The following is a 15,779-nucleotide window of genomic DNA, read 5'->3' on the forward strand; positions in this document are numbered from 1 at the left end:
GGTGTCAGGATGTTCCTTCCGTTACTTTGCTAGTCTGACTTTGATCAGGTTCTTTGATAGTAAGAAATAACGATTCATTGTGATAAGATCCGAAGCCAAAGAGGTTGGAGCTGGGCAGATGCTGTGTCATTTGTTTCCATATTATTAACTGTACAGTTCCTGTGAATATCAGCCGTGACTCATTGCCTTCCACTAATGATCCTTTCCCATCAATTTTATTAATCTTCCCCTTCAAATATGCACTTCCGTTCAACGTTTCAGCCTATCTTGTTCCATTTGTATCAGAGATATTGCCAATTCCTGTTCAGTAGACGTTCATTCTCTTGATTCTCTTGAAGGTTTGCTTCCATTATTTCTATTAACTGCCCATCACATTTCTTGCACTATAGCAAAATACTGCAGATGCTGGAAATCCGAAATAACAACAGAAAATGCTGGAGAGAAAATAGAATCAACGTTTCGGGTCAAAACCCTTTTTCATGACTAAAGAAGCACAGGAAATGAAACAGATTAAGAGGCCAGGCTGGGAGAGAACAAAAGAGAAGTGAACAGACATTAAGAGGTATTGAAAACGAGACGAGATGGTGATAGGACTAGTGGAGACAAAAGACAGCTCTAGATTAGGTGTGAAATGCGCTGGCAGAATGGGAGACAGCTGCCATGTGGGAGAGAGAAAAATAACGAAAGGGTGGGGGGGGAAGGGCCAAAACAAAGGTGTGGATAAAAAATATAGGTAAAAATGTAATAGGGGCCGAGGTTATGATCTGAAATTGTTGAACTCGATATTGTGTCCAGAAGGCTGTAAAGAGTCTAATCAGGAGACGAGGTGCTGTTCCTCGAGTTTATGGTGAGCTTCCATGGAACAATGCAAAAGGCCGAGGACAGTGAGGTCCGAGTGGGACTGGGGCAGTGAATTAAAATGACAGGCGGCCGGAAGCTCGGGGTCACCCTTACGGACTGAACGGAGGTGTTCCGCAAAGCTGTCACCCAATCTGCGTTTGGTCTTCCCAATATAGAGGAGATCACATCGTGAGCAGCGAGTACAGTATACTAGATTGCAAGAAGTACAAGTAAATCGCTGTTTCACCTGGAAGGGGTGTTTGGGGCCCTAGACACATTTCTAGGACTCTTTCGTTAACATTTGCTCTACTTTCATTGAGAATATGACGTATTTAGACATATCCAGATGTAATTTGGGCCTGCAGTCTGCTGGACTGTTCCCTTACCTGTAAGAGTTTATGTGTCTGTTCCTGTCCTACTTCTGTTTCTTGAGCAATTGATTCCTCCTGTGTGGGAGCATCCGAGGAAGGTTTTATGTGATCCTCGCAGATCTCAATAGCCAATTAATCAGGAGGAATCACTGGGTCCTCTGGCTCAGCTCATCTCTCCCACCAAGGCGCTTCACACAGATCAATTTCTACTTCACAGAAATTGTCCTGTTCTTCCTGATTCTCCTACATGTTCTGCTAAAATAAGTGTAAAGTGTTCAGTGAGGATTTGTCGCTGTAGCCTATATATTAGAGAGGGAATAACATCAAAACAGACATAGCTGTACTTTAAAAGAAATATAGCAGCAAATTATCTGCGATGCGGGCAAGCAATCTCTTCTGCAAAGGTTTAAAAAAAACACCCTTGAAACAGAAATTCAATCCAGGGACATAATGACCATGTTCTGTCTGTTGTGGCGGTCTGGAGACAACGTTTTTTCCAATGTTTCTTTTCCTGTATAAAAAACAAACATATAATGACATTGGATTGACTTAGTAGAATTGAGGATGATTGATGCAAGTTGCATCACTAACAGTGGAACTCCTGTAACATTGCTGAGTGGGACATCTGGGGTCAGGGACACTGCCAGAACACACTCTATCAGGTTCCTGCCCACCTGTCCCTCTGGAGAAGTATAATAACAACATTTACGGGTAACACCACATTGGTTATTGTAATTAAAACATAGGAGGCCCACAACATATGCAGGAAGATATTAATAAACCTGAAGATTGGGCGTGTAATTGGCAAATAACGTTCTATATATGTACATAGAAGTGTAAGGTGGCAAGTTTAGGTAGAACGCATCAGGAGGCTACATACTCCATTGAAAATAAGTGCCTAAATGGGGCAGAGGAGCAGTGGAATCTGGGGGCACTCATATACAAATCACTAAAAGTAGCGAAGCAGGTAAATAAGCCCATAAAAACCAAATAGACCATTTTGGTTAATTTCTACAAGGATAGAATTGAAAATCAGGGAAGATCTTGAGTATTGTGTGCAGTTCTGGTCGCCTTATCTGAGGAAGGATGTTCTTGCCTTGGAGGGAATGCAGCGAAGATTCACCAGGCTGATACCTGGGATGGCGGGAATGACGTATGAGGAGAGATTGGGTCGATTGGGCTTGTACTCTCTGGAGTTTAGAAGAATGAGAAGGGATCTCATTGAAACTTACAAAATTCTAACAGGACTAGACAGACTAGATGCAGGAAGGTTGTTCCCGATGGCCGGGGAGTCCAGAACCAAGGTTCACAGTCTAAGGATAAGGGGTAAGCCATTTAGGATGGAGATGAGGAGGAATTTCTTCACCCAGAGAGTGGTGAACCTGCAGGATTCTCTACCACAGAAGTCATTTGAGGGCAATTCATTAAATATATTCAAGAAGGATTTGGATATATTTCTTAAGGCTAAAGGGATCTAGGGATATGGGGAGAAAGCAGGGACAGGGTACTGAATTTGAATGATCAGCCATGATCTCATTGAATGGCGGAGAAGGCTCGAGGGGCCGAATGGCCTACTCCTGCTCCTACCTTCTATGTTTCTATGTTAACATTGTATTGCACCATGGTTAGAGTACACTTGGAATACTGTGAACAGTTCCGGTCTCCATATTATAAAATGCATATAGATGTATGGAGAAGCTGCAAAAAATATTTACTAGAATCATACCAGAATTGAGAGGTTATACCTAGCAGGAATTATTGAGCATGCAGTGTCTCTTTTATCTGGATAAGAAAAGACTGAGGGTTGAGAAGTTTTGCTAATATTGTGTTGAACCTGGTTAGACCACACTTAGAATACTGTGAACAGTTCTGGTCTCCATATTATAAAAAGGATATAGAGGCACGGAGCAGGTAAAAATGAATTAATAGAATTATATCAGAACAGGAGTGTTTTAACTATCAGGAATGATTGAGCGGGCAGCAGTCTTTTTTCGAGAAGGGAGAACACTAGGGTTTGACCTGATAGAGGACTTTGACATTATGAAATGGGTTGATAGGTTAGCTGTAGAGAAAATGTTTGCACTTATGGATGAGACCAGAACTATGGGCATAGATATAAGATAGTCACTGATAAATCCAAAAAGCAATTCAGGAGAAACTTCTTAATCAAGAGAGTGGTTAAAATGTGGAACTCGCAAGCGCAAGTAGTTATTGAGACCAGCAGCATAATTGAATTTACAGAGACCATAGATAAATGCATTGAGGGAGTAAGGCATGGAAGGATATGCTGATGGGGTTGATGAAGAAGGGTGGGATGAGGTTCGTGCGGAGCATAAACACCGGCATGGACCTGTTGGGCGGACTGACCTGATTCAGTGCTGTAAATACTATGAAATACTACGTGACTGGATATGTGGTGTTATCTGGTAGGCTCTGTATTAGGTATAACGATGTAAGAAAGCCCTTTTCAGGTAATTCTACAGAATAACAAAACATATTAGAGAAATCTAACATTTGCAATTCTATTTAATGCCTTACCTTTGCGTGGGTTAACATTCACGAAATGCTCAACAATGAATATCACCATCACGATGACCACGAAGGCACTGAGGCAGAGTCGGACTAAGGGCACCGTGTGATATTGTTCAAAGGAAGAAGCAACGAGCATTGATAGTTCATTGTGTGCAAGTCTTAAATTAGTAATTAACGCTTCCAAATTCAACTGAAATTGAAAGTGAAGCCTCGCTTTAATATTTACACAAAGACATTGTTCACACCTGCTGGCAGTTCCTCTACTGCAACAAGAGAAATACAGTAATGACTATTCTGCCATAGCAGCGCGTTCCTATGCAGAGCTAGACAGGTAGCTAACAACTTGATACCTTCCCATAAAAATCACAAGGCTTGACTTTTCTTGTAAACTTTACTGAAAGATTCTTATTGTGAAGCTGAAATACAATACAGAAGTGGAAGAACACATTAGTATACAAGCACATAACTGATATGCATACACAAATTTAGGTACGCCTGAGCAACACAGTACATTTGGCATGTAACTCACCAAACACGTGGAAACACAGCTTACTGTGAATATGCATTTAGCAAACTGGAAGGCACTCTCTTTAAATTAGCCCTGTACATAGTGCATCAAAATACAGCTTCAAGTTAACCAGCTAGACAGAGAGCGAGCACTTCACGGCTAGCTGTGTAAGTTTGCTTACAAAGAAAAGTTACAAACTGAACATTTTCTGCAAAATATACTGTACACTAATCATCTATAAAATTCTCAAGTACTTACAGACAAATAGTGTCCAAGGCTGGAGCGTGACAACAATATAACTTCCCAGACCATGTGTGGCTGCAGGTCTGTGATATACAGTAGTTTACTTTACGGCACTTTACTGTGCTTTACTGCACTTTACTGCGCTTTACTGAGCTTTACTGCAGTTGCTAGGTACCAAATATCCACTAGGTGGTGGCACACAATGGAAATCGACCCAAATTACTCAAACCCCTGAATTAACTGGAAAACTAACATGAATTCCTAAAGAAAGGCAGCACAATGACATTATATTCAGGGTAATAATTGTAGGATTTTAACAGATTTTCCTTCAAAATGCTTAACGTGTTCCTTTAGAAATCATTTGCCAGAGTTCATGAATGGAGGGAATGCTTTTGCGACGTTCTTAAACATAGTGATTGAAGCAACTGCTGCTATTATTTGTCTGCAGTGAATCTTGTTGAATTTTACAGCTTGGTCAATGTTAATTCGGTTCGATTCAGTTCTCACGTATACATACCCGTGTTGTAACATTGCACAGGTATGTCACAGTGAGAGTACTGGGGGGCAAAGGAAGGAATTAACACGGTTAACTCGTTTTGCACTGCAGTCGAAGTCAGTTAATCCATGAATTAGATTCCCCATGGCATTGTCGGTATTGTCCACTCCTGTCAGTGGGAATGCGAGGTGTGTGAGGCCAATGGCAGATATTATTAAGTGATATGGGTGAATATATAATGCATCAGATTATCCTGATAAACTGATACATTTTGAAATGCGCTGTTCTATTTCGAAAGTCTGTTGTGCACTCAACGAATTTTTATTACTTAAGTAGAAGACATCATGTCTTATCATTTTTGGTCATGAATAACTATACTTGAGGACCGGCACTCGTTGAATTGCAAACATTTAAAGGGAGGTTGAAAAAGAGCTATCTAGCCTAATCCCACTTCCCAGCTCTTGGTCCCTAGCACTGTAGGTTACGGCACTTCAAGTGCATATCCAAGTAATTTTTAAATGTGATGAGGGTTCCTGCCTCTACCAGCCATTCAGGCAATGAGTTCCAGACCCACACTACCCTCTCGGTGAAAGAAGTTCTCCTCAACTCTCCTCTAATCCTTCTACCAATTAGTTTAATTCCATGTCCCCTGGTTATTGAACACTGACGTGGATTTTTAGAAATCACAATTAGTGGAAGCATAGCTTCATGGGTAAGAATAAGTAGTCAAGGCATTTCTGCTGAGCAACAACAGCCAGAAATAAAGAGGCTTTACATATGGCTCAGAAGTGAAGCATTGGCACCCTTCAGGAATTAAGGGATTAACAATGCAGCTTGCACACGAGACAACAGCGGAGACAGTTCAGACATGCTGACCGCAAGGTCTTGATGCTTTTGCAAGATTAGATAAAACAGGTACAGAAGTGCCAACCACAAGAAATGGAACCTAGAGTTAAGTAAAACCACACGGGGCACAGTCAAACAGAAATGCAGACATGTGGTTTTACTAATGGTCACGAAATAAAACATCAGGTTATCATGTCACAATAAATATAGGTGAAAGGTTATGTGACGCGAGATAGGGAATCAGCCAATTAGCAAATGTGCACGCAGGCTTTAGAGCCTGCCACGGTTTTTGTATGCTTAAATACCGGAGACCAAAGACAATCGGAGAGTCAGCCAGGAACGAGCTGCAGGGACTCTAAGCTGTACTCCCTGATCAGCCTATAGGTAACTCCGTGGACTGTTTGTATTGTACTGTTGAATAATTTTGTGTTTTCTGGGTTTACAATAAACTGCTTGGCTATTTTACCATTTACAGACTAGTGTGTGGATTTAATTAATTTTATTTCACCACAACAAACACTCTGCTAAGGGTATAGGTCCTTCCTATCCACTCTAGCTAGGCTCCTCAAAACGTTATACAGCTCAATTAAGTCGCCCCTGAGTCTCCTCTGTTCCAAAGGAAACAACACCAGCCTATCCAATCGTGCTGATCACTTTGACGAAAAGACCTATTGTCTCCTTCCTAAACTCGCTGTCAGGTTTAGTACCGTTATGATCATGTGACATGCCTTGTGACGTTATACAGCTTTAAAGGCGCTATATATTGGACAGGTGCTACAGATAGACCTCTTACTTTTTCTGGTGATGCCTTCGATTTTGGCAGCAAGGATGAAACCAATGGAAGGCGTCCTTGTTTGGGGATGAATGGGAACATTCATTGGCATCTGAAAATCAAACTTCTACAGGAAGTACTGAAAACCTTGGCAGCAGCAGCAACTAGGGGAGTCCGTATACAGTACCTGAGATGCCTTGGTCACTGAATGTGATGTGAGAAGTTTCATTTGGGACTGGGCAGACTAAACATTAAAAAGGGAACTTTGAGAGATGTGGCAACTGGGGTGAGTTTGCTGCGATACGGAAACGATAATGTTTGGAATCTCTTGGCAATGGCCTCGGATATTAGTTAGATGCACTGATTATGATTAGTCACAATTCATTTGTTGTTTTGTGACGAAGTTCAGTTTGATCATGCATTGTCATGGAGTCCAGATAAAGTATCATCACACACAGATCCGCACACAAGAATGTGTGGGTACCAGTAGACGAGGCTCTGAGTCCAGGTACAATACTTAGATCAAATGCACAGAGGTTACAAGTAAAGAGGTCATTCAGCACAATTTGTCACTGACTGTGTTGCCCCGTCACGTGAGCAAATAGTTAAGAATCACATTTGCACATCCCTGTTCGCAAATCCATTCATCAACTTTTCATTCATCCACCGATATAATGTAACCTTGACTGATTACTTCCTCAACCATTATCCTTGATAGTGAATTCCATATCTTCGCATCTCTCAGTTTAAAGAGGTTCTTCTTGCTGTCTTTTATTTAAAATTATACTTCTGACCCCTTCATTATTAATCATAACTATTGGGACACATGTGCATCGATTGGCCTTCATCCATGCTTTCATAATTGTATAACACTGCATCAAATCACCCCGTAATGTTCATTAGTAAATGAAGTCTCAATATTTCAAGGATTTTTTGTTGTTCATATTTGTATTTCATCATACCAGGCAATATCCTAGTGAATCTGCATTGTAGCATCTCTGAAGTATGAATGTAATTCAATTTCTGATCAATTCACTTAGAAAGAGTCCAGGAAACTGTTTGGCTGTAAAAGTTTAGGATCAGCATTCGAAGTAAATGGAGGAGTGCCTAAGTATACCTCTTTATTTTGCACATATTATTGATCTTGGGCACAGCTCGCTTGCTGCAGACAAATGGAAGATCTTCAGTTCACCCTATTAAGCCGCATTGAAGGTACACAGCCAGAAAGTCCCTGGTATGTGGGCTGTCTTCAGATAGAGATGGACAAACACAAAGTGGGTTGAAGATGAAATTGGGAGTTACCTGGAAATTCTACGCAAGTAAATAAAGAGAGTTAACTAACCCATCCAGCATTTATTTCGTGACCATTATTTGAGGATAACAGGTTTAGATTCTGCGGGCTATAAAGCAGATTAAGATTAAGACAATATATCAAAAACAGATCCCCAGTTAACTATAGCATGTAAATAAGTACATCTCAGTTCCATTTTAAAGAGATTTGGTCACCTATGTTAAATATATATGATCGAACGAGACAGACATTGAGATACAATGGTTTCGAAATGTGTTGATACCTACCTTTCACCGTAATCAGGACATCTTTACTGAATGGCGAATTCCTCGAACGTCCTGCAACCTCTGTTTGATATCGACAACTGTAATTTCCCACACAACCTTTGCTTCGGGTATTTATGTAGAAGGTCACAGTCCGCTCATCGCCACTCACATTATGAGACTCTACAGGATTTCCTTTGTGATCTTTGAACAAGAGAAACATACCCCCTCTGGAGCGAATGTCACCTTTGCAGGAAATGGCAAGATCATCCCCGTTTGGAGCTGCACCGGAATCTGGGTCCATGTAGAAAGTCGGCTCGGGGAGTTCACCTGTATCAAAAATACTGCATGAAACTGTGTGTCAAATGTCTACTCAATAACATATGAGGACTACTTTGTAAACGTGGAACAAAATCTGTCGCCTTGCTTCCAATTCATACATCGCTTTTTGTTATTAATTACAAGTAAAGGACAGGTGGAAAAGAGGATGAACCAGAATGTGCTGATTATTTATTTTATGCAACATATTTTGTTCAGTCTTTTTTTGTTGTTGCTTGCAATAATGAAAATTGGGTAGCCGCTTATTGCACATCCCTCTTCAATCTGCACAACCTGACCTTCCTTTGGCTCAAGTCCTTAATTGGGCCTCCCATTCCCATATATTCCGATATAGAAACATAGAAACATAGAAGATAGGAGCAGGAGTAGGCCATTCGGCCCTTCGAGCCTGCTCCGCCATTCAATGAGATCATGGCTGATCATCCAAATTCAGTACCCTGTCCCTGCCTTCTCCCCATATCCCTTGATCCCTTTAGCCTCAGGAAATATATCCAACTCTTTCTTGAATACATTTAATGAACTGGCCTCCACCGCCCTCTGTGGCAGAGAATTCCACAAGTTCACCACTCTCTGGGTGAAGAAATTCCTCCTCATTTCAGTCCTAAATGGCTTACCCCTTATCCTTAGACTAAATGGCTTACTCCTTATCCTTAGGCTATGACTCCTGGTTCTGGACTCACCGGCCATCAGAAACATCCTTTCTCTACCTAGTCTGTCCAGACCTGACAGAATTTTATAGGTTTCGATGAGATCCCTCTCAATCTTCTAAACTCCAGCGAGTATATGCCCAATTGACACAATCTCTCCTCGTACATCATTCCTGCCATCCTAGGTATCAGCCTGGTGAAGCTTCGCTGCCCTCCCTCCATGGCAGGAGCATCCTTTCATTTATCTGATTCTGTTGGCTTGTGGAATTTGGTTAAGTCGGCTTCTGAAAGTTTTTCATGCTTAGCTCATTCAGTACAAATCAAAGAAATGTGGTTGGTATCATTGGAGGGCGAACGAGAGAGAGAGAGAGAGTGAGAGAGAGACAGATTTCACTTAGCAACAGCCAGTGTTCAAGATTGAAGTATGGTCTTGAAATATATTCTTGCCATAATGTAAACATCCCAGCAGACATCATTGCAAATTAGACAATGAGATTTTGATATACGAGAATTGTAAACTTGTGTGAATAAAAAGCATCTGAAGGACAGTGCATTGTCTAGAAACCACTGAATGTTGATGAATGAGAAATGTGTAGGTATGAATTGGGTGAAGGACTGTGCATTGACCGGAACTACAGAATGTTGATGTAAGCGAAATATCAACTTGTGTGGGTATGAATCGGCTGAAGCAAAATGCATTGACTGGAGGCTACCAAATAAGGCCAGGCCACTTCTAGTTTGCTAAAATTGAAAAGTGCATAAGAAAAGGAAGCATTGGTGTTAAATTTTGGGAAAATGAGAGAAACCTATTTGAGTGCATGCCTATACTTGGAACTGCCGACAAAACTCTGCCTGTGTTATACTGGGAGGAATGTAAACTCCGTGCTTAGATTGTTTTTTATGTTAAAGTATAAAACATAAAGTGATATAATATCATAACATTGAAATACTTACTACTCGACTGAAATAACAGAAGACTGTTTAAAAACAACAGATTCCTGTAACGTTTTGATATTTCAGGCTCTCTATTATTTTCCCTGGTACACACAGTGCAAACACTCTCTGTAATCAGGGCATTGATATTAGCCATCCAAAAGCCTATAGGTCTCCACCTTTTCCTAATCGATACTGCCTAATAACAAAAAGCATTAAATTGCATTGAAATCAAATCAAATCAACTTTTATTGTCATTGTTAGTGCACAAGTGCAGTACAACGAAATGTAGGCTTGCGGCTCCCGAGAGTGTACATTTAGTTTAAGACATTAAACATTCAACATACATTTGTCTTGTGATACATTAACATAAGCATAACCATAATAAAGTGCATTGGCAGATGTGCAGCCTTTAGAGTTTAATTGTGGAGTTCAGTAGGATGACAGCCCTGGGAAAGAAGCTGTTCCTAAATCTGGTTGTACAGGTGCGAATGCATCTGTAGCGTCTCCCAGATGGCAGGAGGGTGAACAGACTGTGGCTGGGGTGGGTAGGGTCTTTGATGTTGGACCATGACCTCCGTAAATAGCGTTTCTGGTATATGTACTCTATGGTCGGTAGCTGGTATTCATTTTTTGGAATGCATAGTTAAATTTTAAATAGTTTATGAAGGACCAACATGCACAATGGTGCTCGCGGTATCCAGTAGAGGGCATGAATTTGCAAAGCAGCCTCTCAAAATATGATTACAATTTCCGCCCAGGTAAAAACAGCATTAAGCGTAAAACAGATATGTGGTCAACTTGGGACAACTCATTGTCATGTACAAAAAGTTGTGCAATTACTGTACGACAAGCAAAGCTTCTAGCACAGTGGTAAAGACTAACAGATTGTAAACTGGGTTACCAATTAAAAATGTGGGATCTGCATATTTATCTTGGGGCAGATGTAGCTCAAGTTAACCGAATAGTATAAGGAAGAATCACTAGGCTGAAACCTGGGATGGCAGGAATGACGTATGAGGAGAGATTGGGTCGATTGGGCTTGTACTCGCTGGAGTTTAGAAGAATGAGAGGGGATCTCATTGAAACTTATAAAATTCTGACAGGACCGGACAGACTAGAGGCAGGAAGGATGTTCCCGATGGTCGGGAAGCCCAGAACCAGGGGTCACAGTCTAAGGATAAGGTGTAGGCCATTTAGGACAGAAATGAGAAGGAATTTCTTCACCCAGAGTGTGGTGAACCTGTGGAATTCTCTATCACAGAAGGCAGTAGAGGCCAATTCATTAAATATATTCAAGATGAAGTTGGATTGATTTCTTAAGGCTAAAAGGACAAAAGGATATGGGGAGAAGGCAGGGACGGGGTACTGGAATTGGATGTTCAGCCATGATCGCATTAAATGGCGGAGCAGGCTCGAGGTGCCGAATGGCCTACTCCTGCTCCTATCTTCTATGTTTCTATGTTTCTATGGAACATTTTTGATCAATAGTTAGATAAGCATCTCATGTGAAGCCGTGAGCCAACAGCTATGCCAACAGCTGAGAGAGCCAAAGCGGGCCATTCCGGGCCCAGGATCCAGGTCTTATTAATTGCATATTATCATGCATATCCTCTTGTCATAGTGAAAGCGGAGGTAGTTGAAGCACTGGATGGGCTCAAAATTGATAAGGAGGCGGCAATAGAATGGACTGAAAGTAGATAAGTCACCAGAACCAGATGGGATGTAACTTACGATGCTGAGGGTAGTAAAGGTGGAAATTACCGAGGTATTGGCCATAATTTTCCAATCCTTGTTAGCTACGGGGGCGGTGGCAGAGGACTGGAGAATTTAAAATTCAAAATTAAGTGCAAGAAAATAACCAGCAACTACAGGCCTGTCAGTTTAACATTGGTGGTGGGGCAGCTTTTAGATCATCAGGGACAAAATTAACAGTCAGTTGGACAAGTGTGAATTAATTAAGGCAAGCCAGCATAGATTTGCTTGATTGAGTTTTTGATGAGGTAACAGGGTGGGTAGATTAGGGCAATGTGGTTGACGTGGTAAACATGGACTTCCAAAAGGCGTTTGTTAAAGTGCCACATAATGGGCTTACCAACAAAGTTGAAGCCCATGGAAGATAATGGGCAGTGGCAGCATGGACACGAAATGGCTAAGTGCCAGGAAACAGGAAGTAGAGGTGAACAGTTGTCTCTGGATGGAGGGAGGTATACAGTGATGTTCACCAGAATTTTAGTGCAAGGACAACTGCTCCTCTTGAAATATATTAATGACTAGGACTTGTGTACATGGCAACATTTCAAAATTTGCAGAGGACACAAAACGTGCAATTATAGTGAACAGTGAGGAGGATACCGATAGGCTTCAAGAGGATATAGACAGGCTGGTGGAATGGACGGACATGTGGCAGATGAAATTTAACGCAGCAAAGTGCGAACTGATACATTTTGGTGTGAATAACAAGGAGAGGTAATTTAAACTAAAGGGTACAAATCTAAAGATGGTGCAGGACAAGAGAGACCTGGGGTTATATGTGCACAAATCATTGAAGGTGGCAGGTCAGGTTGAGTAAGCATTTACAAAGGCATACGGATCCTGAGCTTTATAAATAGAGGCATAGAGGACAAAAGGAAACAAGTTTTGATGAGCCATTATAAAACACTGGTTCGACCTCAATTCGAATATTGTGTCCACATCTGGGCCCTGCACTTTAGGAAGGATGTGAAGCCCCCAGAGAGGATGCATGATAGATTTACAAGAAAGATTCCAGGGATGATGAAATTCAATTCGTGGATAGACTGGAGAAGCTAGGATTGTTCTCCTTAGAGCAGGGAACTTTGAGAGGCGATTTGATAGAGGTGTTCAAAATCACGCGGGGTCTCGACAGAGTAGATAGAGAGAAACTTTTTTCCATTGGTGGAATGCTCGAGAACCAGATTTAAGGTGATTGGCAGATGAACCAGAGGCGACTTGAGGAAAAACGTTTTTACGCCGCGAGTGGCTATGATCTGGAAAGCACTGCCTCAAAGGACAGTGGAAGCAGACTCAATCGTGGCATTCAAATTGGAATTGGATCAGTACCTGAAGGGAAAAAAAGCTTGCAGGGCTACGGGGAAAGGGCGGGGGAGCAGGAGTAGCTGAAATGCTCTTGAAGAAAGCTGGCATGGGTTCGACAGGCCGAATGACCTCTGTCTGTGCTGTAACCATTCTGCGATTCCATTGTGAAATAATATAACCTTGTAGAACAGTTATATAAAATGATGTTAACAGTGAATGTAATACACGTGTTAATAGAAACAAAATTAGTATATGAGTCATAAGTGGAGCTTTGTGGCAGAACAACCCTTTCTTGTGACGGTAACCATTAAGAAATCCGCTAACACCATTGGGTTGGGTTTGAAAACCTACAGCCAAGGGTTAATTTATCTGCAGCCCAAGTGTCCTTCGGTTCCACTGGATCATTTGACTGCTGGGCAAGCACAAATTGTTGCAATCTCATTGGGAGAATAGGTCTTGTTAACATACCTGAAATAATTAACTGAACAGGGTCGCTCGGTTCTGAAGATCTCCATTGTCCATTCTCGAATTGTACACAGTCACAGTTGTAACTGTCTTGATAGCTGTGATCTGCAAAGACATCACAAGATGTGTAACATTGTCCTTTAGGAGCAGTCACTTCAAATAATTTAATCAGACTTTGGTAATAACGGTTCCTTGTGAGAGGACACTGATAGCGACAAGTCATGGTTATTATCTCTCCGTATACAATGACTTCATATGGTGGATTCACAGAGAAGATTGGCTTCGGTAAATCATCTGAGGACAGCACAGTCTAAAGAGTTTAAACACCGAAAAACTTCAATCAATTAACATTGATATCATTGTAATAAGCTAAGTTCAACCTGCCCTTTACCAGTATACGCCCACCGCACTGAAATGGTAAAATGTCAGGAGATAGCGAGCTCTCTGTTTTCTAGATCATTGGAATTAATGTGCAATTTTTTAATTACTGTAACAGCGACATGATGTTTCAAACAACATAAAAGGAAAGTGCAACTGCATTCATTTTAGAAACTGGTAAATTAGGTGGATTTGCACCTCCCGCTATCAGCCACAGGGGCATACTGTTATGTTCATTAATAACTAGACATTCTTATTATGAACAGCTAGCTTCTAGCTAGACATTTATTCAGTATACGTTCTCTAGGTACAGCATCTGTAGAGATGCATCATGTGTACCTGTGTGCAGGCTTCCATCTTGACTACTGCCTCCTGGGTAGCCTAGTGCATCGTGGGTAGTGTAGTCTTAAACACATACAACTAAATATACAGCTCTATACAGCTCTACGGCTCCATCTGGTGTACCACTCCAGAATGACATGTCATTGATCATTACATCCCCCTTTCTTTGAGGTTAACAAAATCAAATCAATCAACTTTCAAGAAAAACGATAAAGATGATATCAGTTACACTTTTGTTAGTGCTCTATAAACATAAACATTTTCACAACAGTCAATACATTTTCAATATAGTTTTTTTTTGTACACAAAGATTAAGTCTATCAGGCTTCCTTACTACGCGTGTGGGGCTTCTCAGCACGGGTAAGCCTGATGTGTTTTCATGAGATTGTTCTGGTGGTGAATGACAAGATTCAGTTGCGGCATTGTCATCAATCTGCTCTTGGATAGTTTCTTGTGTTTTCAGGAGGGAACAGCGTTTCCTCCTGAGAATCTGTCCTTCCTCAGTTCTAACGGTGTATGACCTTGGTCGTACTTCCTCAAGAACTGTAGCTTTCCTGTTCCATGCATCTGGATCCTCAATCCTGACAACATCATCCCTTGTCAATGGTTTTAGAGTTTTGGATGACTTGTCATAGTATGATTTCTGTCTCAGCTTTAACAGTTGAAGTCTCAGTCTCAGTTCCTTACTTTGCTGTTCTTTTGCACAGCAGGGTCGCGTGGTTCACAACTTGTGACCCATTAGTAGTTCAGCAGGTGAAGAACCATAGTCTAAAGGTAAGGCTCGGTAGCTCAGCAGGGCGAGATACGGATCAGACTTGCTTTCTGTCGTTTTCTTCAGTAGCTGCTTGAGAACTTGAACACCTTTCTCTTCCTTACCATTTGACTGAGTATACAAAGGACTGGATGTGATGTGCTGAAAGTCATACTGTGCTGCAAACTGTTTCCACTCCTTGCAGTTGAAGCATGGTCCATTGTCGCTAACAGCAATCCTGGGAATTCCATGTCTGGCGAAGATGGATTTCACATGCATTATGACACTGCTTGCTGATGTGCTTGAGATCAGCACCATCTCAGGATAGTTAGAATAGTAGTCAATCACTATTAGATATTCTTAACCATTTAAATGAAAGAGGTCCATACCAACCTTTTGCCATGGTGCTGTTGGTAAGTCAGCTACTATCATTGGTTCCTTTGTTTGTTTGTTTTGGTGTTTCTGACATGTCTCACATTTGCCTATCATGTTCTCAATGTCCTTATTTATGCCAGGCCAATAAACAGTGTCTCTTGCTCTCATTTAGCATTTTTCAATTCCGAGGTGTCCCTCATGAATCCTTTTGAGCATGTCTTGACGTAGAGCCTGTGGAATGACTATTCTGTTCTGTTTTATTAAAAGTCCACTTTCGACACTCAATTCTGACCTTATGTGAAAATATTTTGGACAGGAACCTTTTGGCCA

The 15,779-nt window shown here is 41.3% G+C and overlaps 1 protein-coding gene across 1 annotated transcript in view; it reads right to left on the reverse strand.

Moving 5' to 3' along the window:
- Positions 1-1,645: 1,645 nt before the first annotated feature.
- LOC147085076 (immunoglobulin superfamily member 1-like) overlaps positions 1,646-15,779 on the reverse strand; it is a 96,676-nt gene continuing 82,542 nt past the window's right edge. Inside the window, exons 3-7 of the mRNA XM_085979423.1 lie at positions 13,607-13,897; positions 10,930-10,943; positions 8,188-8,478; positions 3,750-3,858; positions 1,646-1,722 (exon numbers count right to left, since the gene is read on the reverse strand). Coding sequence (XP_085835549.1) covers positions 1,646-1,722; positions 3,750-3,858; positions 8,188-8,478; positions 10,930-10,943; positions 13,607-13,897 — 782 coding nt within the window. The remainder of the gene's footprint in view (positions 1,723-3,749; positions 3,859-8,187; positions 8,479-10,929; positions 10,944-13,606; positions 13,898-15,779) is intronic.

The sequence above is a fragment of the Somniosus microcephalus genome, unplaced genomic scaffold (assembly GCF_052327205.1).
Source record: "Somniosus microcephalus isolate GS21.2 unplaced genomic scaffold, FLI_Smic_1.0 unresolved_chr9, whole genome shotgun sequence".
NCBI classification, from domain to species: Eukaryota; Metazoa; Chordata; class Chondrichthyes; order Squaliformes; family Somniosidae; genus Somniosus; species Somniosus microcephalus.